The sequence below is a fragment of the Castor canadensis genome, chromosome 6 (assembly GCF_047511655.1).
Source record: "Castor canadensis chromosome 6, mCasCan1.hap1v2, whole genome shotgun sequence".
Lineage (NCBI taxonomy): Eukaryota > Metazoa > Chordata > Mammalia > Rodentia > Castoridae > Castor > Castor canadensis.
Genome location: NC_133391.1, coordinates 22,770,902 through 22,794,187, shown reverse-complemented (window position 1 = coordinate 22,794,187; position 23,286 = coordinate 22,770,902). Strand labels below are relative to the sequence as shown.

At 37.4% G+C, this 23,286-nt stretch overlaps 1 protein-coding gene across 1 annotated transcript in view; it reads left to right on the top strand.

Annotated features, from left to right (window-relative positions):
• Nucleotides 1-22,975, top strand: part of Pde3a (phosphodiesterase 3A) — a 294,071-nt gene extending 271,096 nt beyond the window's left edge. The window contains exons 10-16 of the mRNA XM_074075932.1: nucleotides 1,051-1,162; nucleotides 7,069-7,182; nucleotides 7,300-7,499; nucleotides 8,250-8,453; nucleotides 9,204-9,359; nucleotides 11,132-11,387; nucleotides 19,007-22,975. Of these exons, the coding sequence (XP_073932033.1) occupies nucleotides 1,051-1,162; nucleotides 7,069-7,182; nucleotides 7,300-7,499; nucleotides 8,250-8,453; nucleotides 9,204-9,359; nucleotides 11,132-11,387; nucleotides 19,007-19,248 (1,284 nt within the window). The 3' untranslated portion in view covers nucleotides 19,249-22,975. The remainder of the gene's footprint in view (nucleotides 1-1,050; nucleotides 1,163-7,068; nucleotides 7,183-7,299; nucleotides 7,500-8,249; nucleotides 8,454-9,203; nucleotides 9,360-11,131; nucleotides 11,388-19,006) is intronic.
• The last annotated feature ends 311 nt before the right edge of the window (nucleotides 22,976-23,286 follow it).

The following is a 23,286-nucleotide window of genomic DNA, read 5'->3' as shown; positions in this document are numbered from 1 at the left end:
AAATCCTTATTTCAGTTATTGGTATGTATAGATGATATATGTATTTATGCATGAGTATGATGCATGTGACTGAAATACTATACATATACTAAAAAGAATATTAGTGAATTTTAATTGATTTGAATTCAATAAAAGATAAACATTTAATTACAAAGAAATATATTGAGAATTTAGAAGAGATGCTTCTTCTAAATTTTAAGAAGGTATTCAGGCAATAAAAAGGCTGAATTATTTCTTTCTTAAAGTCTCTTGAATTATACCCAGCACATGCCTTTGAGACATGAAGTAGACACGTTTCAGGTAGCTCCAACCTCCACTCTACCTATAAATAATCATCTCTCCCCATTGCCTTCTTCTGTTCCTTTGTTATGTTTTTATTTTTCATCACTTGCATGTCAAATATTCCAATTATTTTCAAAGTAATCTGCTTGATTCGAATCATCAGAACTATGGAGATATTTGGAGGAAAAAAAGAAGAGAAGCAAAGGAAAATAGATCTGTTAGCTATACTGGGTTATAATAAATCTTTTTCCTCTATTATTATAGTCAAAAGAGCTCTTTTTTCTCTCCTAGAATTCCTTTCTTTCCCCTATCCTTTACTAATGTACAACTTTGAATCTTTTTATGTAGAAAATCTGCTTTTTTATTAAATAGAATTCATCCAAGTTAAAGGCTTTTCCCATCTTTTATTTAGTGCTTATTGTGTGTCCTAGACAACTAACTATTTTGTATGCATAATTTTCTAGTTACCAGTATCCATTCAACTTGATGTTTTGTTACATTGCTATTGTGTTTACTGTTCTGAATGGTTTCTTGGGTGTATGGAGAGTCTTTATTCTTGAATATAGATTATATATCCCTTGAGGTAAGAAACTTCAAAAGCTCAGCACATAGAAGTCCTTAATATGTATTTAATTTATCGTTCCCAGAAAATGTCTCTATGGGCCGTGAGTTAATAGGGTTTATGGAACGCACACATTTCCCCCATTGTTCTCTTTATGCCTAACACACTGAGGGATGTCTTGTAAGATTTGTCTTTGTCTTTTACAGGTATCATACAGACTTTTTGAAGACCTGGGCCTGTTTGAAGCTTTTAAAATCCCAGTTAGAGAATTTATGAATTATTTTCATGCTTTGGAGATTGGATACAGGGATATTCCTTGTGAGTATGAGTGATTTGTCAAATATTACTTCTAGCACCATCAAGTCTGCTGTGGGTGGTGAGAAACTGCACATGCAGAAACTCACTGTGACCACATCAAGAGCCATTGGGAGAGATGGCCTAGTGTGAGGCCCTGGGTTCTAATTAAATTCCACGTCTCGTTTCTTGTTTGTTTGTTTGTTTGCGTGGGACTGAGGTTTGAACTCAGGGCTTTTTGCTTGCTAGACGGGTACTCTACAACTTGAGCTATGCCTCTAGCCTTTCTGCTCTGGTTATTTTGGAGATAGGGTCTCACTTTTTCCACTGGCCTGAAACTGTGATCCTTCTGATCACAGCTGCCTGTGTAGCTTGGCGTGGCAGGTGCACACCACCCCACTCAGCTATTGATTGAGATTGGATCTCACTACCTCTCTACCTGCATGGGCCTCAAACCAACATCCTCCATATCTCAGGCTCCCAAGTAGCTAGGAGTACAGGTGTAGCCACCCATCCTGGCACATTTCATCATCCAGAAGATGGAGATTGTAATATCTGCTTCATGGGCTTGTTAGGATCAAATGATGTCATTAAAGAGGTTATCATACTGCTGTGTGCATAGTAAGTATAATTTAGTTATTTAATAAATAATTCAATGTTAAATTTAAGCTTGTTGTTCATTTAATAATCAGCCTCTTTTATTGGTGAATTAAACCTTTACTTTGGCATCTGAAAGTTAAATTATTAAATATTGATGTTTTCTCAACTTAAGATTAATGTGGTTGATGTTTAGAAGGCCTAATTAATAAAATATTAGAGAAGTAACATTTGGAAAAGTGTTTAGAAGCATTTTAAAAGTCGGGCAAATATAAAACCCAAAAAGAGGGCATGGCCTTTTAATTGAAGCTTTGAGTATCAAGAGAAGGTTTGTCATTTACAATAATGACATTGGAACACAGAAGAAACTTTTAATATGTAGCATTTCAGGTGTGTCATCAGTCATAACACATAAGTAGAATTGTCCTACTACAGAAAATGGTCATAGGTCCAACAGCAGACATCATAGAAATGTATAGAAGTCATGTACTACTTCAAGGGAATTAATACATAGAAAAATAGCCAAGCATATAGGTTGGAGCATATCTTATAAATATGTTATTTAAATCACATTTTAACTTTTGAGTTTTAAATTTGCTTTTATGTACCTTGGACATAAAAATTCAATGTCTTTGTTTTCGAGACTTGAAGTTAAATTTAAAAATACACACATACAGAAACAGATAAGGGCAGGTACTTACAGAAATGGATGTCACATTAACTTAGTGATCCAGTATTAATGTGTTATTTTTTAAAGTGTTATCCACATGGACACTGGAGTGAAAAAGAACAGCAGATAATGACCGGAAAGGAGAATAAAGAATTGAATCTGCAAATGAGATTTGCTAGAGAAAATGGTACAAATACATGGAAAATAGGGCAGTTGGAGCAGGGGGAAGTAGAGCTTAACAGTTCTGGGCCACTTGGGAAAGTCTGGATGCCAAGGCCCTGGACATTGGAAGTGAGAGATGAAAAAGGGGTTGTTTGAAAGGATCTCAAGGATAAGCCCTGCTTTCTTAATGTAATTTTCCCAAGGCTCACTCTGGTTGGATGCCAGTGATTGATATAAGTATTAGTGATTTCTCAAAGGCTAAAGAGTTACATAAATAAACTTTGGTAGAAAGGAAGCCACTGAAAACACTAAAGAACAGCTAGTTGCCAGACTGAATTTCCATTTATGTCTTTCAGGAAAGCTTTCACTTGCTTGGTGATCACTTCTAAATAACAATACCTCATTTGTGGCTGGGGTTGTATGTTAGGATAATATGGTCATGCCATAAAAGTATTGCTATCATTGAGCATATATTAAAAACTTGCTGCATATCTAATTATGTTAACTTACTCCTAAAGAACTATATTCTAATGGCTGTATTTTTAACAAATCCACAATTGATTAGAAAAAACAAGGAACCAAAGTGAAAACTGAGTTGGATTAACTTTAATATGACAGTGGACTAATACATTAGAAACTAGATTTGTATCATAGTACACCTTTAACATAGTACACCTTTAGCAATTTTGAAGAGGTAAGGGAAAGTGTAAAAGCTTTTAAATTGCTGATTGGAATTTTGACTAAAAATTAAATTGTCTGGATTTAGACATAGGAAAAAAGGAGGTAAAGAAGGAGAGAGAAATTCTGTGAAATAGCAGTGGATAAGATGGTAAATTTAGCCAGCTGTATTTGTCAAAACAACATATTTGTTCTGTTAGAATTAGGATACATTATGGTTTGGCTGATAACCAGTTGTACAGGGAAATAAGTTAGGTTTGACAGTGTTTACAGTTCCTTTTGGTTGGGCATTTGGACTACTGTAGAAAAGATTCATCAAGTCATATCCCTTCGTGGTTCCAAAATTATTTTTGAGGTTGCCTTTCTTAATTTCAAAGACTTTAGTCTTTAAAGTCAGTTCTTCTGTTATGGAGTCTCCCCTTCTTATTGTTCAAGTTTGACAAATGAGGAGGCTGCCTCAGAAGTATCTGTGGTCATGGGACTATTAATGTCAGTGTGGGTGGTCCCTTAAGCTGTACATTCCATGCCCACTGAACACAGAAATAGATACTGAGGTGACATCAGACAAGTCAAAGGGAAGAGCTGTTATGGTATCTTAAAGTAATTTAAACATGTTTAGAGTGTTGAATCTATTTGCTACTACTTTTCTTCAGCCTGTAGTACATAGGAGCATAAGCAGAATTTAAACTAGAAAGTCTGTAAGTTTGGGTGTAGGAATCTGTGATTTTGTTCCATATCTTCAGCCTCCCTTACCTTCACTTCATTTCTGCTTGAGGATAAGGAGGAAGTTCAGAAACCAAGTCAGTTAAGGCAAAAGAGGGCAATGGCCAGTTCTGGGTGGGAGACAGGTGTGTCGTATGTTGGTGTGTACATGTGTGCTGGTGTGTGGAGAGAGGGAGAGAGACTTGGTTAAAGAATGATCAGAAGATTCAGAATTGGTCCACAATGTGAAGGGGACAGGAGGAGAGGATGATAATGAATGAGATAAGAGCAGCCCTGATGTCATTTCTTACCACTTTCACTTGCCTCCTATGGCCAGAATAAGAAAAGGAATCTTTAAGCTTATTTCCATATCATATGAAACCTGATGTTGACCTGGACAGTTTCTTTCCTGCATACCTGTGCTCCTGAGTCAGGTCACAACATAATTAGTACCAAGGGCAACAAGCATTTGATGGAATCCTTGCACATAGTACGTGCTAAGTGATTTGTCTAATACACACGTTACTGACTACTGACAATGTAGATGGTTTTCCATTCTGCCTAGGGACTGATAACACTTTAATTCTTTTCTATGCCTAACTAGACATTTAAATAACCAGGTAGATCTGGTATTTGGTAGTTTTGAACCTCGACTCAAAAACTAAAAGGATACCGTGTCTGGTTTTTTAAATAAGTTAGTTTCATAAAATGAGTTTGGAAGCTTTCCTTCTTTTTATATTTCCAGCACTAAATTATTGAGAGAGGATTGTTTGTCCATGGAAAGGTTGTAAAAGTTACCTATAATGCCTTCTAGGTCTGTGTCTTGGGGTAGGGGATTGCACAGCTCTGCAGGCCCTGCCAGCACCCTAACACTGCCCCCTGGCAATGCCTGGCTTGTGAAGACTTGGGGTTTTCTGTCTGGCATCAGTAATGGTAGGAGCTTGCGTGCAATTGTCTTCCCAGATTGCAACAGGGGGAAAGAGCTTCAGTGCCACCTTCTACCCACAATGCTGTTTTCTTCCTTTATTGGATATCACTACCTTCTGTCTCCCCAAGGACTTAAAAGAGCTTTTATTTGAGCTGTTCAATCCTATTCAAACAAATCCACCATTCATTTTGGAGGAAAACAGTGGTCTATGCTTATTGTGCCATCTTGTTCTACAGCAACACTTATTTTATGCTAATAATATTTAATTATTATAATTAATAATATAGATGAATATAAACATAACAATATTATATTTAATAATTAAACTCAATATGTTTGAAATATATTCCCTTTCATAATTTTCATAATCATACTATGAAACTGACATCATTATTATCTCCATATTTTTAAGATAAGTTAATGAGAGTTTTTTGGAAGTGGCACTGGGATTTGAACTCAGGACCTCATGCTTTCTAGGCACGCATTCCATCACTTGAGCCACACCTCCAGTCCTTTTTTTTGCTTTAGGTTTCTTTTCAGAGAGGGTTTTGCATTTTTGGCTGGGCCCAGCTTTGGAATGTGTTCTTCCTACCGTCACCTCCCACATAACTGGGATCATAGGTGTGCACCACCACACCTGGCTTATTAATTGAGAATGGGGTCTTGCTAACTTTTTGCCAAGGCTGGCTTTGAACCACCGTTCCCCCAGTCTCTACCTCCTGGGAAATGAGACTTTTTAATCTCTCTTATTTTCAAGATAAGAAACTGAGTTTTAAATATCTCACTCAGCATAACATGGGTAACAAATGGGAGAGCAGAGACAAAAAGAGATCTGTCTTAAATCCAGAAAAATCTAGCATGATCAGCTTTGTATAGGGCCTGGGTACAGACATAAAATACAATTATCATTACCTGGTCTGTAAGTTGTCTGGAAAAACAAGGGACTTGTGTCCCATGAGATGGTAATTGTCAGGCATATAGACTCTAATCTTAATAAATTTGCTCTCTGATGACTGACTGTACAACACAAGTATTCAGCTCCAGCAGTGACACAGGGACACAGTGTTTTATTTCCTGTGTGGGAGCCTGGGATGTCTCCTTCTCAATGCTTTTCTGAAGGAGTCTCTTCAAGCCCAAGCCTGTTGACTTAATTCCCAGGGTGTTTACCCAGGATTTAACTATCAGTCAGCACTAAAAGTCAGACTCCTAAGAATTGCCAGAAATGTAGGAAAATAGGCTCTCCCTATAGACCACCTGGATGCCTCCAGCATCACATAGAAATATAACCTATTGGAGAAGGAAAAGGAGTTATTGTTGATTAGAGGAAATAAAGTGTGTAAACTTACTGCATTTATGATAAATCACACCAGTCAATGAAGCATTATAGGGGGGCAGGTAAGAAGAAAACTGGGAAGACTTTCTCTAGAAAAAGAAGATGAGCCAAGAGCATCCTGGATGCTTGGTTCTGGTTTGAGATAAGCTGAACTGCACATAGAGATCAAGGCACCCAACCCCCTGACAATAATACTGTGACATGGGGTCACCATGACTTTTACTCTTCCAAACTGTTCAACCCCCTATGGTATTGTGCAAAGACATTCTTCTTTCTTCCTTAGGGTTTCCTAGAAAGATATTCCCAAATTAGAATTTCTTGACCAGGGAACATCATTGATTGTGGCTTTAATTTTGCTTTATGCTTTTAACCTACATATAAAAGCTGTGCTGTTCATTTTCTGGCCATGTTTAAAGACTGATACAGAAGACTGGTACTGTGTTCTAGTCACAGATTACATTTGCGTTCCATTAGTCAGACCATTGGTTTTAGAGTAAAGCTGCTCTTTTCTTTTGGTCCCTCCCATAGTCTTTCTCATATAGGAGCATGGAAATAACACATAAGTAAACACTCCATTTACTTCACAGAGTGGGTTTCCTATGTGTGTATGTTTCTGGTAGAGTCTAGACACAGATTTTTCTACTTCACACAGCCGCATGCATGATGAATGCTGTGACGGCTGGTTTTTGTTACTGAGGTTCTCATGGAGTTGATGGAAGTGTAATCAAAGAGTACCTGTCCTACAAGTTTGGCTTTCACCTTTTACTGAAGGGGTTGAGCTGTTTAATCACTGTTTAATCATTGCATCTTAGTCCCTAACATTCACCAGTTGATGACGGTTTCCTTCATACTGGTTACAGATCATAACAGAATCCACGCTACGGATGTCTTACATGCCGTTTGGTATCTTACTACCCAGCCGATTCCAGGCCTGTCCACTGTCATTAATGACCATGGATCAGCCAGCGATTCAGGTATGTATCAAGTATGTCTGCATCCCCTTGTGCAAGACAGGAGCATGCATGTGTTGTTCAAAAAAACGATAGCACTTTAATACTTTCTAAATTCTTCGATGACTTTCACTTTCTCAGATTCTGAAAGTGGACTCACACACGGGCATATGGGATATGTGTTCTCAAAAATGTACAGTGTGCCCGATGATAGATACGGATGTCTGTCTGGGAACATCCCTGCCTTAGAGCTGATGGCCCTGTACGTAGCTGCAGCCATGCATGACTATGACCACCCTGGAAGGACGAATGCTTTCCTGGTGGCCACTAGTGCTCCTCAGGTAGGTCTTTAGATTTTTGAGCAGGAGAAATAACTCAGTGCACAGATTTCTCAGAAGAAAATTGACTTTATGAATTGGGTTTGTTATCGGTGCCAAGAAAGGATGTGCTAAACTATACTTAGTCTTCAGTAAGTCTACAATTTTTAGAGACCATTCTAATTTTGAAAAGATATCATGGTTTGTTCTAAGATTTTTATAGTAGGAATGCAATTTTATTACCCATAGGGATCCATCACAGTTGCTTATGACACCTTTTCATATTTCCTGTGACTGAGAGTGAGGCAGAAATGTTTTCAGTCATGGGCTTCTTCGGGTTTCCATTCCTCTTCAATACTTATGTGTTTTTAAGTAGAAGGAAGTAATTCATATGCCAGATACAGAAAGTGACCTTCTAGAGATAATTGGTATATTTGTGTGTTTTCCTGTGTTCTGCAAAGAAATCTAAAGAAAAATTTTAAGAGAAGCTAACTCCGTTAAGGTGGGTTAGTGCCCCTCACTTGCAATACTTTACAAAAAAAAGTTTCAAGGAAAGAAACTTGTATTACAAAAAAGGAAATTTAATGAAGAAAGGTAATCAACACTTAAAAAAAGCTTAAATGATTCTTAGTAACCAGTTGTCACAAAATGACCTTTCTTTATTCCATAAAAAAAGAAATTTCTGGGACCTTGGAAATTAAGTCTCATTATTGTTTGCTATTCCTCTTTGAACTTGAAAGGTAGAGCTCTGAACTCTCTCCCTCACTTGTCCAGGCGGTGCTGTACAATGACCGTTCAGTCCTGGAAAACCATCATGCAGCTGCTGCATGGAACCTCTTCATGTCCAGGCCAGAGTACAACTTCTTAGTTAACCTTGACCATGTGGAATTTAAGCATTTCCGTTTCCTAGTCATCGAAGCAATTTTGGCCACTGACCTGAAGAAACACTTTGACTTTGTAGCAAAACTGAATGCCAAGGTAACCAGATCTCTACCTGTGTTCATTTTATGGCCACATTAAAAGAAGTCATGGAACCCAAGTGTTGAACAAAACAATTGCCATCAACTCTCAGATGTCCACAGTGGCACATAAATGCAATCAAATGTTTGGTATTGATCCTAATCTAGACACTTAAGAGGTTGAGGTGTTGTACATGTATTATACAGTGTTCTATAGACAAATAAGAATAATAAGGCCTAACCATTATCAGGGCCTTTTGTTGGATTTAATTTGCATTCATCACTACGGTATACTTATGTAAGTTAACTGGCAGTATACCAAATTTCATGTATCAAACATGATGTCTGATGCTTGAAGATATAACTTAGCGATAGAGCACTTGCCTAGCATGACCAAGGACCTGTGTTCAATCCCCAGCACTGCCAAAAACAAATGTTTTATTCAAACCTAATTGCCCAGATACTGATTCAAGAAAATTTCTTAGCTGTAGCTCTGTTATTTTAATAGAAATGGATAATAGATTCCAACTTTAGCACTTGTAAATTCCACAATTAATCATTATTCTTGCCATCATTCATTAATTTACTTTTAATGAACTGTTTACTATTAATTTATGAAAGCCAATAACATTATTTTAAGTAGCTAAAGACCATACTGTTGGAATTCTGACCTCCGTGGAGCAGAAAGACAATTAACATGCTGTTGTGTTTTCTCTTGTTCACTTTCTGCTGTCATTGAGATGAAACATTTTTTTTGTCCCTCAAACAGGTGAATGATGATGTCGGAATAGATTGGACCAATGAAAACGATCGGCTCCTGGTGTGTCAGATGTGTATAAAGTTAGCTGATATTAATGGGCCAGCTAAATGTAAAGAACTTCATCTTCAGTGGACAGAGGGCATCGTCAATGAGTTTTATGAACAGGTAACTAACTTATCTGCTTAATCTATCGTGGGCTATACTTTCAGGCTATTTGCTAGTTTACCAAAAGGTGCCAAAAGCTGCAAAAGTATAATCACTCTACTTCATATTCATTCATACTTCTATCAAAAGCTACACGGGCCTATTGTGAACAAAAGTTAAGATATGATATGTAAAATTTATACTGAACTATAACCATAGAACTCTAAGATAAAGTTATCTGCAAGCATTTTGGGGGAAGAAGATGCTGAGATAAAGGAATGACCTAGTGAAACATTAGGAAGTCCCCTAAAATACTATGCTTCTATAGATTTATTTCTTGTGACAAAACTAGTTTAAGTATATATGAATATCTATAACATTAAGTATGTTTACTTTTCTACTAGAGTTAATAATAGCAGTGTATGAAAAGGCTTACAGTATTTGACATAGTAACATGAGAGCTACCAGACTACCCAAAAAGCCACCACAGTAACCTAAGTGTGGGCGATCCTCCTCTCATTAGCCACACAGAACTGGATATATTTAAAGCTTCTGTTCAATATTGTGCACTGCTCTCTTAAGAAGTATGTGGCTATTGCTATAGTAGAACTTGGGTGAAGGTCAAGATCAGTAACATAAAGAACCTGAAGAAAGTGAAGCTATTCACGTCGGGGGAAGCAGAGGTAACAGAATGACTAACTTCAGGTAAGCTTATCTTCATGTTGCTGTGGAGATTAAGGAAGGTAAATCATTTGAAGCACACAACATAGATCTAGTTCCTTAGGAATGGTAGATCCCACTCCTCTCCCTGAGAAAGGGTACGGATATAACATAACCAGTCTATAGAATTCATAGCTTCTATTATTCAGATCAATGTCAGAAAAAAATTTATATTACTAAAGTTTTCCAACAATTAGATGAGTTATCTTATTAAGTAACAAATTGTCACTGGACATATTTAAACAGAGACTAGAATGAACTCCTATGGCTGTTACAGGCATGGCTCTTATACAAAATAACGGGTTTGTGCTTTTTTAAAAAATGAGGTATTGCCTGTTCTAGGGAGGATATTAATTCATAATCAATCCTTACATATTAAAATGCAGAAAAACATGAAGGAAAAAGAAAACCCACTTATAATAATTCAACTACTTAGGCATAACCATGGCTAGTATTTTAATTGATTTTCTTCCTTCATTTTTCTAGGTAACCTCTGGTTTGTTATGTTTTTTTTTCTCAGAAAGATTTGAAGTAGTTCAAAAAACATGCATACAATAACACTATTGAAAACATGAAAATATCAAAAAACATATAACCACAAAAGATGTAATTCAAACAAAATCTAGGGTAAGGCAACCACTTGAATTAAGCAAGGAATTATTTTAAGTTTTCTGGCAGTCAAGGCAAAAAAGACAATCAAAACAGATATTTGATTATTATTCTCAGCATTGTGTTTTAAGATATATTCATATTCTCATAGAAGGGCACTGACAAACGTGAAGAAAGGATATCTGCTGACACATTAAAATATTCTTTGCACTTCCTTTTGATAAAAAGCCAAAACCTCAGGATCATAAAGTTAGTTAATAGCAGCAGCAAAGCATTTCTTTAGAAATCTGGCAATGTGGGCAGAATCTCTTACCCATCAACCAAAGGAGTTTGTGCACTGATGTTTGGGTTCTGAGCATCTGCACATTTTAGACGGCAGGTAGATACTGACTTTTCTTATGTTTTGGGCTCTTCTTGCCGTTTACCTTCCTAATGAGCACTCCATGACAAATCCCTCTCTCTAGGGTGATGAAGAGGCTAGCCTTGGGCTGCCTATCAGCCCTTTCATGGACCGGTCTGCTCCCCAGCTGGCCAACCTGCAGGAATCCTTCATCTCGCACATTGTGGGTCCTCTGTGCAACTCCTATGACTCAGCAGGGCTCATGCCAGGAAGATGGGTGGATGACAGCGATGAATCAGGAGACACAGATGATCCAGAGGAGGAGGAAGAAACCACAGCACCAAATGAAGATGAAACCTGTGAAAATAGTGAATCTTCAAGTAAGTCATAGTACCTAGTTTTAAGGGGCTTTTCCTGGGATTGCTTCATTTCTAGGTTCATATGAATTTTATGCTTCTCACAAAAATCATCTGGGCTTTGGGTTTACCTGTGGATAGCTCCCTTCTCCCATATCATAGTGATAGGACCTGCAAAAGTATATAATTTATATTTTGCCACGTATCCTATAAAGACGTGTTCTCTGTCATGTCGTAAAGAAATAATAAGATTTGAATCCTACACTTCACAATATCTTAATGATTCAGAAATGAAAGGAATTTCAGTTACTATATAGACCAATCACAGACTTCTTGGCTTCATTAAGGGAAAGCTACATGAATAGGTAAGAGGTAGTATTCCTTTATCCGGTCAACAAATACTTCTTGCTCACCTACTCTGTGCCAGGCACTTCCAAGTACTAAAGATAGACCTAGGAACAAAACAGACAAAAAAAAAGTGCTTGCCTTTATAGACTTACATTCTAGTGGGGTTGGCAGACATTAGCAAGACAAATCAGTTTTTGTGCAGTATGTCAGATAATGAAAGCAACTGGAGTGAAAAAAGAGATACATGAAATATTCCTGGGAAAGCTCAAAGATTTATATATGATAGCCATGGACACAGGCAATATAAATAAGAGGGAGATTTTTTTATTAGACCTGAAAGAGTGATCCATCAGGATGTGTGTGAAATGGATTCCAAGGAAAAGAGAAAGCAGCACATTCACAGGTCCTGAGGAGAGCTGGGGTATCTGGTCCAGAGGGACAGGGTAGGAAAGCAGCAAGAGAGAAGCAGTGGAGAGCTAGATGATGCCAGGGTATGAGGAAACAAAGGCAGGACTTTGCAGGTCTCAATAAGGATTTTGGCTTTTATACTAAGATGGAAACCATCAGTGATCTTGAGCAGAATGGATGATAGACTCAACTCCCATTTCAACAGGATTGCTTTAGTAACTGTGTTGAGAATATTCTTGTCGTTGGTTGGGAGTAAGGGTAGAAGTAGAAGCATCATTAAGAACACTTAAAATATTCTGAATGAGAGATGACTGTGACCTTGGACCAGGGTGGTAACAACAAATGACAATGAGAATTGATCACATCTGGTAATTGGTTTGGAGTACATCCTGTGGCCAGTCTAATCCATTAGTTAGCTATAAAAGCATTACTTGTCTTCATCTCTTTAAATGTACATCATCTCTTTAAATATTTCTCTTGCCATGAAGAAAGTAATTACTAAAAGCACAATTAGTAAAACCTATCACCCTTGCATGACATTGAACAAACACTGTCCCCGTGCTCACAAGAACATAGCATGTGTTTTCTATCTACCTGTGCAGGAGGACAATGCCTAATCTTAATATTTTTCAAAGCGTTTAATTGAAATGCTACCAATGAAAGGCATTCTGAACATTTTGTTCCTAATTAATCCTTCAGGAAAATGCAAGACTTGTTTCATGTCAACCATCTCGTAGGGAGGGTCTACTCTTTCCCTACTATATTTGTTCTACCCTTCTCTGCCCCCATCCACCCTCTTAGTGTATACAAGCAGAGATAAAGAAGTCAACATAAAGGTCATTATCATGTGTACACTTAAGAGATGGGGCTTTGCAAATTTGGCTTTAGGCCAGATGTTTGCTTGTTCTGTCCTATCAACTTTTGTAACAAATGTGGGAAAGTGAAAAGTTGTTTTCCTTCAATATTCTACTGTCAAAGTAATTATATTTCTCAGATGCTTATAAAAACATGTTTTCTGTTGATCTTGGGATTCAGAGTTAGAAGCTGAGTTTTGGGATTCATGAGTTATTTATTCATTTGTTTATTTAATATGAGCATATTGGTTTTCTGTTTTTTTTTTTTTCATTTCTCCCGTCCAAGTACTAACCAGGCCCGACCCTGCTTAGCTTCCAAGATCAGACGTGATCGGGCACGTTCAGGGTGGTATGGCTGTAGACTTTTTTTTTCATTTCAAAGAACCAAGTAGCTGGCCGTCTTACTAAGAAGGCAGTTTTTCCATTGAATGATATTGGAAGGTGTTTGTCAGCTGAGCCTCTGGAAAATCTTTGCTCCCAAATGCCCTGCCTGATTGCCTTTTGAACTCAAGCACACATTGAAAATACCAGCATTGGGAATTGAAGGACCCTGGTCAGAACATTATTTAAAAGGATTGAGAAGAAAATTCTACAATTAAATATTGTATTCCCTTCTGTTTGTAAGGTTCAGTAGCATAATGGCCTCCAGAGTCTCATGTTTTTATCAAGTTCACTAAAGCAAGAAAGAATGAGAATTCTGTGAATTTTATTTGCTCCAGGCTTTTAAAAGTTAACTGGCAATTTTACATTAAAATATAAAACATCCCAACCACAGGTGATTTGCTACTGTAGCTTTAGAAATGCAGTCTTTGAAGTATTCCTTTGCAGCCCAGAAAATGGTAAATATTGAACAATATTAGTATTTCTAAATACTGACCATACAGACTAGTGAAATTTTGGTAGCTACCTCATTTTATAAAACACAAGCCAAGGCTCAGAAATGGAAGCAATATATGAAGGTTGTAGAACCTGAGGACACCCAGCTTTCTTAATTGTTAATTCCATGCCTTCTGATTGTTAGTAATTTTAATTTCACAATTCATACTGGCTGAGACAGTTACCTAGAGTTAGCCTGCTACTTTAATTTCAGAAAAAAATTAAATATGCACAGATAACTTCTACAGTTTGTGAGACTTGGAGCAATCCCAGGAAATGCACAATAAAATGTTTCAGTATGGTGTCCTAGGGAAAGGCAGCATTTACCTCACCTCATAATTAAATCTGAAAGATTTCCTAGGGCGAACTAAGAGGTTTCTAATGAAGTACTAAGCTGCGTTTAGAATTTGAGCAATGAAAGGCTCTTTGTTCTCATTTCCAGAGGTTCCAGTGCTGGACAATTTGCCCATGTTTTAGACCACCTGCAGATGCTAATCTACGCAAATTTATTTGGTACAAGCTTTCTTCTACGTCACCTTAGAATAATTCCAGAGAGCTTTACTGATAATGTTTAGCAGCATTAATAAGAGAACAGCGGCTCTCATGGGGGCTACCCTGAAAGGAAAAAGAGAAAATTGAGCTTGTGTTAGCTTCTTCCCCATAAACGTGAGCAACTTTAAGGTAGAGCTCTACCTTGAGCAGTAGAGTGATTCCTGTAACTGTGGCTCACATCTGTCCTTCAGCCACTGTTATCTGTTACTCTGGCAATGGAAAGCATTAAGTTTGAAAGCAAGTTCTCTTTTCAAATTTCTCAACAGAAGCTGATTTTTACTAGTTGCAAAAATAAAGTATATATAAATGGATAGATGCCTGTTAGAATAATTTTTGATTTGCTTTTTAGAAATCAAATGTATTAATATACTTTGTTGACCATGATAGAAAGTCAATAAAATTTGATAGAAAGTCGATAAATAAATGAGAATGTGCAGGAAAGTTTATTTGCATTTCCAGTTATATACATTGTCTCTGTTAGGAAGCTTTCAGATGAGGAAATTGCTAACAGTTGTTGAAACAAAAACCTGAGGTGAAGTCCTACAAAGGCCTGGAGGACCTGGCGGGGGCAGGGGTGGTGGAGGTTGTTGGTTAATGTAACTGGGCCATCTCTTTGTGTTAACTGGCATCTATTCAAGTGAGTTCCTACCCTCCCATGAGACTGATAGATGGGGTTCTTTCTTCCTTACCCTGCCTTCCTACTCCCTCTTCTTCTTCCCCATCCCTTTCTCTTTCCCTTTCCCTTCTGTTTCCTTTTCTTCTTCCTTCCCTTTTGTCTTCCCTCTTTCCTTTCTCCTTTCTTTTCTCTTTCTTTCTCCCTCCCCCCTTCTGTCCTCCTCCTCCTTTTTCCTCTCTCCCCATCCCTCCCTCTCTTTCTCTCTCTCCTTCCTCTGTCCTCCCCTGCCCTTATTTTATTGTAGTAGGAACCCTTCACATTAGATCTACCCTCTTAACAAATTTTAATTTAAGCATACAAGTTCTAGAGATCTGGTGTACTACAATGTCTTCATGGTCAGCCATACTGTGTTGGCACCATCTTTCTTGATGATCACCTTATAAAGGTGACATTGCTGGATTGTAAATCTGCTGGGAGGCTGGGAGAAGATTTATCTATATTGCAAAAGGGCAGAGAAAGAATTTTCAATTACAAGCTTTCTAAAGTAAATGATCTAGGAAAATGGAGATCAGGGTCCTAAAGCCTGGGGAAAAAAGGTGTCTAAAATTTATTCAAACTGAGAGAAATAGTACATTAATTTTGATCACAATGTGTATGCCTGTCCTAAAACAGAGCACATATTCAGTTTCATTTTGGCGCTCTCCTCTAGAGAATGCAAGATCCTTTAAGGCAAGCTTTAAGCCCAGTTTTTGTTTTAAGAGCATCAGAAAACAAAAACATTCTTGTTAGCAGGTCAGTGTCGGTTTGATTGATGGATCCATCTCGTGAATAAATGATGAACACACTAAATATTTGTAAATTATTTCTTGTAACTCTGCCTGGGTTCATCTCCCCTGGCATTTATTCAATTTAGTGAGTTTGTTGTGTATCTATATGATTTAAAAGAATTCACGATCATTTAATTTCATGTAGTTTTTCTGTACTGTATTTTAAAATTTGACCTTTACTGTCCTGTAAAGTGCAGGAAATTTCTGTAGCATATTATCACTAGCACTTCCCCAAAAATGTCATAGATGGCCTCCAAGAGAACTAGTTCATTTGACAAATCCCATAGCAATTGACTTTATTGTTTTTACTTGCTGTTGTTAACATTTTTCCCTTCTTCCATTTTTTACTTCCTTCCCATGCAAACATTGTAAATCATAACCACTTCATTAAGTAGACCCAAATATCCCTTTGATTATCCTATTAATTTGTACTGTTACCTGTTTAATGCAGTCTCAGATGGGAATTTCCTGTGGACCACTTTTGGACATTATTGTCATTTTTACCACTCATCAACACTTCATCATTTACCTGAGACTGTGGAATAGACACTAGAAAGAAAATCATTCATCCAGGAACTCTTACTGGAAAGTGACTGAAGTCTGGGACTTTGTGGCTATGCACACAAAAGGGAAGGAAAGAACTTCGGTGCTAGGAAGTTTACAACCCAATGGAAGGATCTTTGCTTGACCTCTAAATACTCAGCCTAAGTCTGGAAGATGCCACTATATTCTGGTTGCTTAGAAAAGAATAGCCCTTCCTAAGCTGTAGACCAGTTGCCTTCTTTGCCCCCCTACACAAGGTGTTCTAGACTTCTTGTGTTCAACAGACCTCTATTCATCTTCCTCACATCTGACCTCAACTAATGATCTAATGCTCCCTTCTCAGTACATCTTGCCACCATTTTCTCAACAGAGCAGGCCAGAAAGCTCAGGGTTTTATTTGATACCTCTCTCTCCTTCATTCCCTACCTCTAGTTGATTCTCTAGTCCTAACTTACTCTGCCTCACAAATATATCTCATATTTACCTACTTAGCTTCATCTCTACTACCCCTATCCTAGTCCAAGCTACCATCATCTTGAAATAATGAGTATCCTTGCTACCTCCCAAAGACTTTATAAGACTCAATACACTTGTACCTGATCACTCTCTGTCTTTCAGCTAGAGGAAAACCTTCTTCTTGGCAGGCATTACATCACTTAAATACCCTTTATCCAAAATGCTTGGGTCCGGAAGGATCCAGTTTTCTGATTTTTCAGATTTGGGAGGATTTGTATGTGTATAATGAGATCTCTTGGGAATAGGACCCAAGTCTAAACAAAAAAAAATTCATTTGTGTTTCTTATATGCCATGTATATACATAGCCCAAGGGTACTTTTTTTATAGCACTTGGAGTGTTCCTGTGTTTTTACGATGACATGACATGTGGTCATGTATAGACTTCTTTACAAGGAGCATATTCCACTCACATGATTTGATTCTGCAGCATTTCAGATTTGGGGGTTTGGGGACTAGAAATGTTCAATCTGTATCTATCTTGTCTATCACTTAGTCACCACAACTTAGCACAATACTTGGTACCTATCAGCTGTTTAAAAATAACTTAGGGATTAGAAGCCTAAATAATAAATGAGGGCTTTAATTTAGTAGTCTTCTTTAAAAAACTTTGTGTTTCTTTTGTTGAAATTGCTTTTATTGTACTTCTTCAACCAAGAGATGTAATTCTGTGAGAACTGTCTTCAGTACTTTCAAATTGAACACTTGCATTACATTGTTTGGTCACAAGAAAATGTTAATTATTCATATATTAAATGCAGATTTTCTAAGCTTTATCATTCTGTATGGGTCTTTACAAGGCTCCTCCAAAGAGCCTCTAGTCTAGAGAGGAACTGATACCTAAATGTGAGAACAAGGTAAATATCTTAAAATATCTTAAAAGAGATACTTGGCATTGGTTTTGTTACAAGTGACAAAATTCCAGTTGAACAAGTAAGTGTATATGAAGCCAATAAGAATTACTGGCTTATGTAAGCTGTTCCTCATATCATTGGTTACTTGAACCTACTCTTGTCTGCCTCACCTGCCTCAACCTTACTTTCTTCATGGGGTTGGAACTATAGCCAGCTCTAAGTTCACTTTATTCCAGAAATACAAGCAGAAGAGAAAAGATTTACAACCCAAGCCACTCAACTTCCACATTCAAAAAATCCCAGGGAAGGACTCTGATAGGCCTGATACGTCACATAGACCTGATGGGTCACATGACTGCCCATTGGCCCAATCACTGTGACATAGTTTTTGTTGTCAGGCCATTGGTGGGAAATAGAGTTTGCTAATCTTTACTATGTAACTGAAGGAAAGGAGGAGAGCTCTTACCAAATAATTTGAATGCACAGACACCAGAAAAGAAATAATAATAGAAAAGGAAAAGTAGACATAGTGTCTGTCCTGGAAGGTATATATGGAGCAACATGAGAATTTAGCAGAGAGAAAGACTATTTCTTAGAAGAGAAATCTGGCTGATCTTTAAATAATGAATGGGTACAGACTGTTAGTGATTAGGAAAAGCATTTCAGAAACAGAAGGCCTATCATCTTGAAAGTAGAAGAGTTCAGAACCAAACAGATTGAAGGAGCATAGAGGGAAGCCAGGCCGCACAAAGGTAAGACTGCAAATGTAAGTTTGTGCCAGTTTAAGGAAGAACTTGGAATGGAATTTGAAATTAATTTTTTAGTTCATGCAAAGTAAAGGGCTAACATCAAAATTGTCTTTAAAGAAACCAATCTTGCAAAGACTTGTGTGAATTAAATTCATTGACAAATGAAGGCATAATGAGGAGTTATTGCCGTGGTCTAGGTGAGAGAGCTTGAGAATCAGCATGTAGTGGGAGTGATCACAAGACACAGCAGAAGCTTGAATTTTCACTACCAAATATAAATACTGTGAACTATTATTTCTAAGTGATATTTTGACAGTTATTGCCAGCTTCCATTCATCTCCCCATTCTCAAAAGGTACATAAGTATAATATACAAATCAGGGGATAAATACATGTACCCATTTGGTCGTCTCTCAGTAACATGAAAAGAAATACCTTCCGTGTGTTCAGCACACAAATAAACAGTCTAATTTGGTGGGGAATTTTGTTTCATTTTGTCCCAGGAAAGAAAACTTTCAAGAGGAGGAAAATCTACTGCCAAATAACCCAGCACCTCCTACAGAACCACAAAATGTGGAAGAAAGTCATTGAAGAAGAGCAGCGGTTGGCGGGCATAGAAAATCCATCCCTGGACCAGACCCCTCAGCAGCACTCCTCAGAGCAGATCCAGGCCATCAAGGAAGAGGAAGAAGAAAAGGGGAAACCGAGAGCAGAGGAGATCTCAGTCCCAAAACCGAACCTGTGACCATGGGTAGAACAAGTTGTGTTTCTAGACAGGTTATTTTGTCACAGACTCTTTTCAAACCAGCACAACACTTAGACACAACACTGTAGAAATATGAGAAGATGGGCAAGTGGCTATTGCATTTGGGATCCTTGGCATTTGATGTGTTCATTTTTACAGTGGAGTACCTTGTTGAAAACTTTTGCTCCAAGAAGCTTTCACATTGTGACACCAGCTTCTAAGGATTTTTTTTTAAGGAAGAAATATATATGTGTGTGTGTATATAAGTTCCCACATAAATACATGTAAACATATTCACCCATGCACACGCATACACACATATACACTGAAAGCCAGGATGACTGGCTCCACAATTTAGTATCATTTATATTAAGATTTGTAGTGGTCACTGTGATATAAGAAATCATAAAGGAGAACAAATCACAAGGGAACTGGTGTGGATTAGCAAGGAAACAGTGCAGCAATGTAGGTTACCAACTAAGCAGCTTTCATTCTTCGTACCCAGGGAGGGAAGTTCCAGAGGACTATGTGAATTCTGATATACCCTGACAACACCGTGTGTGTGTGTGTGTGTGTGTGTGTGTGTGTGTGTGTGTGTGTGCGCGCGCGCAACAGAGAGAGAGAGAGACTCAGTGGTGTTCGTGGTGTGTGCACGTGTGAGTGCACATATAAAGGCAGATTTTGTGGTTTTAGTAGTTCGTGAAATAGCTGTAGCAGGTGACTCAGTACATGTGAGCAAGCAGAAAGAAGTTCATTCTGGAGTGTCTTTGACAGGCAGTCATCCAAATGCCCTCGTCCATTCGGCTTCAATAAAAGGTCCTTTGCAGATGGCGGTCATTCACAGGCCACATGTTTAACACTACTGTGTGCACCAATTGGAGGTGCTCTACCGCCAGCCTCACACCTGGAACACTGAGGTGTTCTGGCCTACTTATCTAAAGAATGGATAGGAGCTGACTGTGAGTATGCATGTCACTCACCTAAGATCAAATCGCCATGTAAGGGGATGACATTCTTTATACATAAGAACCTAAATGGAGCTGGAGTCAGCTCTTTTCATCAGGTAAGTGTTCTGAAAGGATGCCAAAGAAAGCCCAGGAAATTACACTTAATAGTGATCTCCTATGCCTCCTTAATTTGCTACAAATTGTGTCGTGGAAAAAGAAGAAAGGCAAACAGAAACCCACTATGGGTTACCTTACAAGAAGTGAAGGAAACAATGTCCACCTAGGGTTTTGGTGTTGACACAAGGAACGACTGATCCTTGGCAACCGTTGAAGATTGGCTTTGGTGGGGTGCAGGTCTCTCTGACACCCATGTTGTAGTGTTCCATACAATGTGCGGTGGGCTAGCTTCCATCTGCAATCTGACCCAGTGTCATGCTTCTTTTGACCAAAAAGATTAAAGAGGGATTGTTTATGGATCAGGCTCTTGTTGAAAGGTTGTTTTGTTTTGTTTCGTTTATCTACACTTGTTTATGCTGTGAGCCAAACCTCTATTTAAAAAGTTGATATTCACTTTCATTATTTTATTTCGTATTATTATATATGTCATTAATAGTTATCTTGATGTAAATATACAGATTTTTTTGTTTCTGTAGATAGTAAACTCTTTTTTAAAAAAAGGGAAAAGGGAAACATTTTTATAAAGCTATATTTTAATCACCATTTTTATACATCATAGCTATCTCCACAAGCCCAGGAACGGGGTGAGGATTCATTTGCATGAGGTCTATGGACAGCCACTCATCTACCTATTCTAATTTAAATAATGATCTGACACAGTTATTTTTGCCAATAAAATGAGGATGCTGCAATTAATTTTTTTAGTATTAACTTTTGCTAACTGAATGAATTTGGGGTCTTTATCTCCCCTATGAAAGACTTTTTCAATGAGTACCAAATTTTTATAGTTGGGGTCCATTTCTCTCCAACTCTTTTTGGTGATAAATCTTCATTCAATTCTGAGCATACAGAATCACTCATCATCCAAACATGCAGCTTCCAAGAAAACCTTAATTCTCATTTCTACTTTTTACCTCCTCAAAAGTCATAGAAAGGATTGTTTACATTAAAATTTTCTCATAAATACTGTATTCTTCCCTTCCAAAGCATGATTTTCCAATAATCCATGGCATTTTTTTCAAATTAGGTAAAGATAATAAAATCAAAACTAGACATGATTTCAATGAAAATTTTCTAATAAACAGGAAAATATGAAAAGGATCAAATGGATGCAGACTCTACCTAAATAATTAGAATATAGTTCGGTATATTTCTGAGTTAACACCAGGTCTTCATTATTTAACAATTATTGTTGTTTCTATTCTCTTAGTATTGCCTAGGTATCTCTATGCTTGTGACATTTATGGTGAGTCAAATACATTTCCCCAGTGAAGTTCACTGTTATGCTTCCCTTGCAAATGAGCAAAGAAAGTAGAAAGCATTTATAATTACTTACATACTCTTTGCATCTTCTTCCTTAAAACTAACTTTTACTCCTTGTCCAAATGGCTGTATGCCTCTTACATAAATATAAAAGGAGGAAAAAACTAGGAGTGGAGCAAGTGGAAATGGCAGAACCATTGTGTGAATTTGTAGCTGTATTCTGGCAGTTTTATTGAAGTTGTAAACCTGGTTGACACAGGGCAGGGGAGGTCTCAGCAAACTGCCTGATTTTGTTTTGCTTTAAAGTAACATAAAATAGTAAGATTACTAATGACCAAAGCATTTGGAGCCTCTTTATTCCAGAGTTATGTTCATCAATCCAGACAGATTGATAATGTTTTTCTTAAAGAACTAATTTGCCATTATATCAAAGCCAGAAGTCAATTGAAATAAAGGGATGGAGTTCCACAAAGTGTGTGACTTTCATATCTACATGCACATCTCAAAGGATGCCTGGGGACTGAGAGACTTTTCTCCCTCTTTTTGATGACAGCAATATTTCTTCATTCACTTTTGATTACAGAGCTTACTTTCTGAGGTGCCGATGTATTTCCTGTGATTTACTACATTTTTCTATGAGTACTTACAGGTGCCATTAGATAAACTCAGGTCTTTCAAATGAAGGACTTTCTAGCTCACTTAGGGAAAAGGGTAACTGCATAGACAGCCATAAAACATTAATGGTAGAAAAACCTGGAACTGCTTGCTCTCTGTGAAGTAAAAGGCTAGGTATATTCTATGTGTTATCAATATCATTTTCAGCATGCTAATAGAATGTCTTTCCTATGAATTAAGCCAATTTTAGAGTATTATTTCCTTGGTTAAAAAACCCACTTTTGTTTTTTTCTTAACTAAAATTTTATCATTTATATAAGACCTGGTTTTGTTCTCAGTAAAAGATGAAGATGGTGCCCTGTATGTTTATATTGGTCTTCATCTGACATGTGAAGGATCTCTTTATCATATTATGTTGAAGAAAGTGTCTACTTTCTAAAAACATAGTACCCAATTCTGTCGGTTTGATTTTGGTTGAATTCTAGAACAAATCCTAACCATTGCAATCCCAGTAATTCTAAAGAAAAAGGAACTGAATGTCACCCAGACTGTTTCATTAGATGTATGAACACTTATGCCCTCAGAGAACTTCCGTGAAGTCAAAAAACTGTGCAAAAAGCATGAGACTCAAGCCTATTCTTTGTCTGGTGGAAAAATCTAAATTATTTTCTAAGTAATGAAATATAAAAATTATCATTGTAAATAAAGTCTAAAGTTTGAAATGACTGATTGATAAAAGTGACGTATTTGTGTGATGGACAACTCCTAACTAATGAGGATTGAATAACCCCCAAATCATGTAGACGTCGTGAGGTATTCTTGGTGCTTCCTCATCATGGTCTCCATTCTCCTTGCCATTTATAATAACCCTAAAATAATATTGAAAACCATAGTGAGGGTGTTGCCCTCTTCCTTGCTATCCCTGAGTCCTACAGATAGCCTTTCCTGACTTATATGCCTCTTACAAATAACTTATTTGCCTCTTCAAACTGACTGCAGGCCACCATAAGGGAGCATCCTGCAAACTTTTACAGAA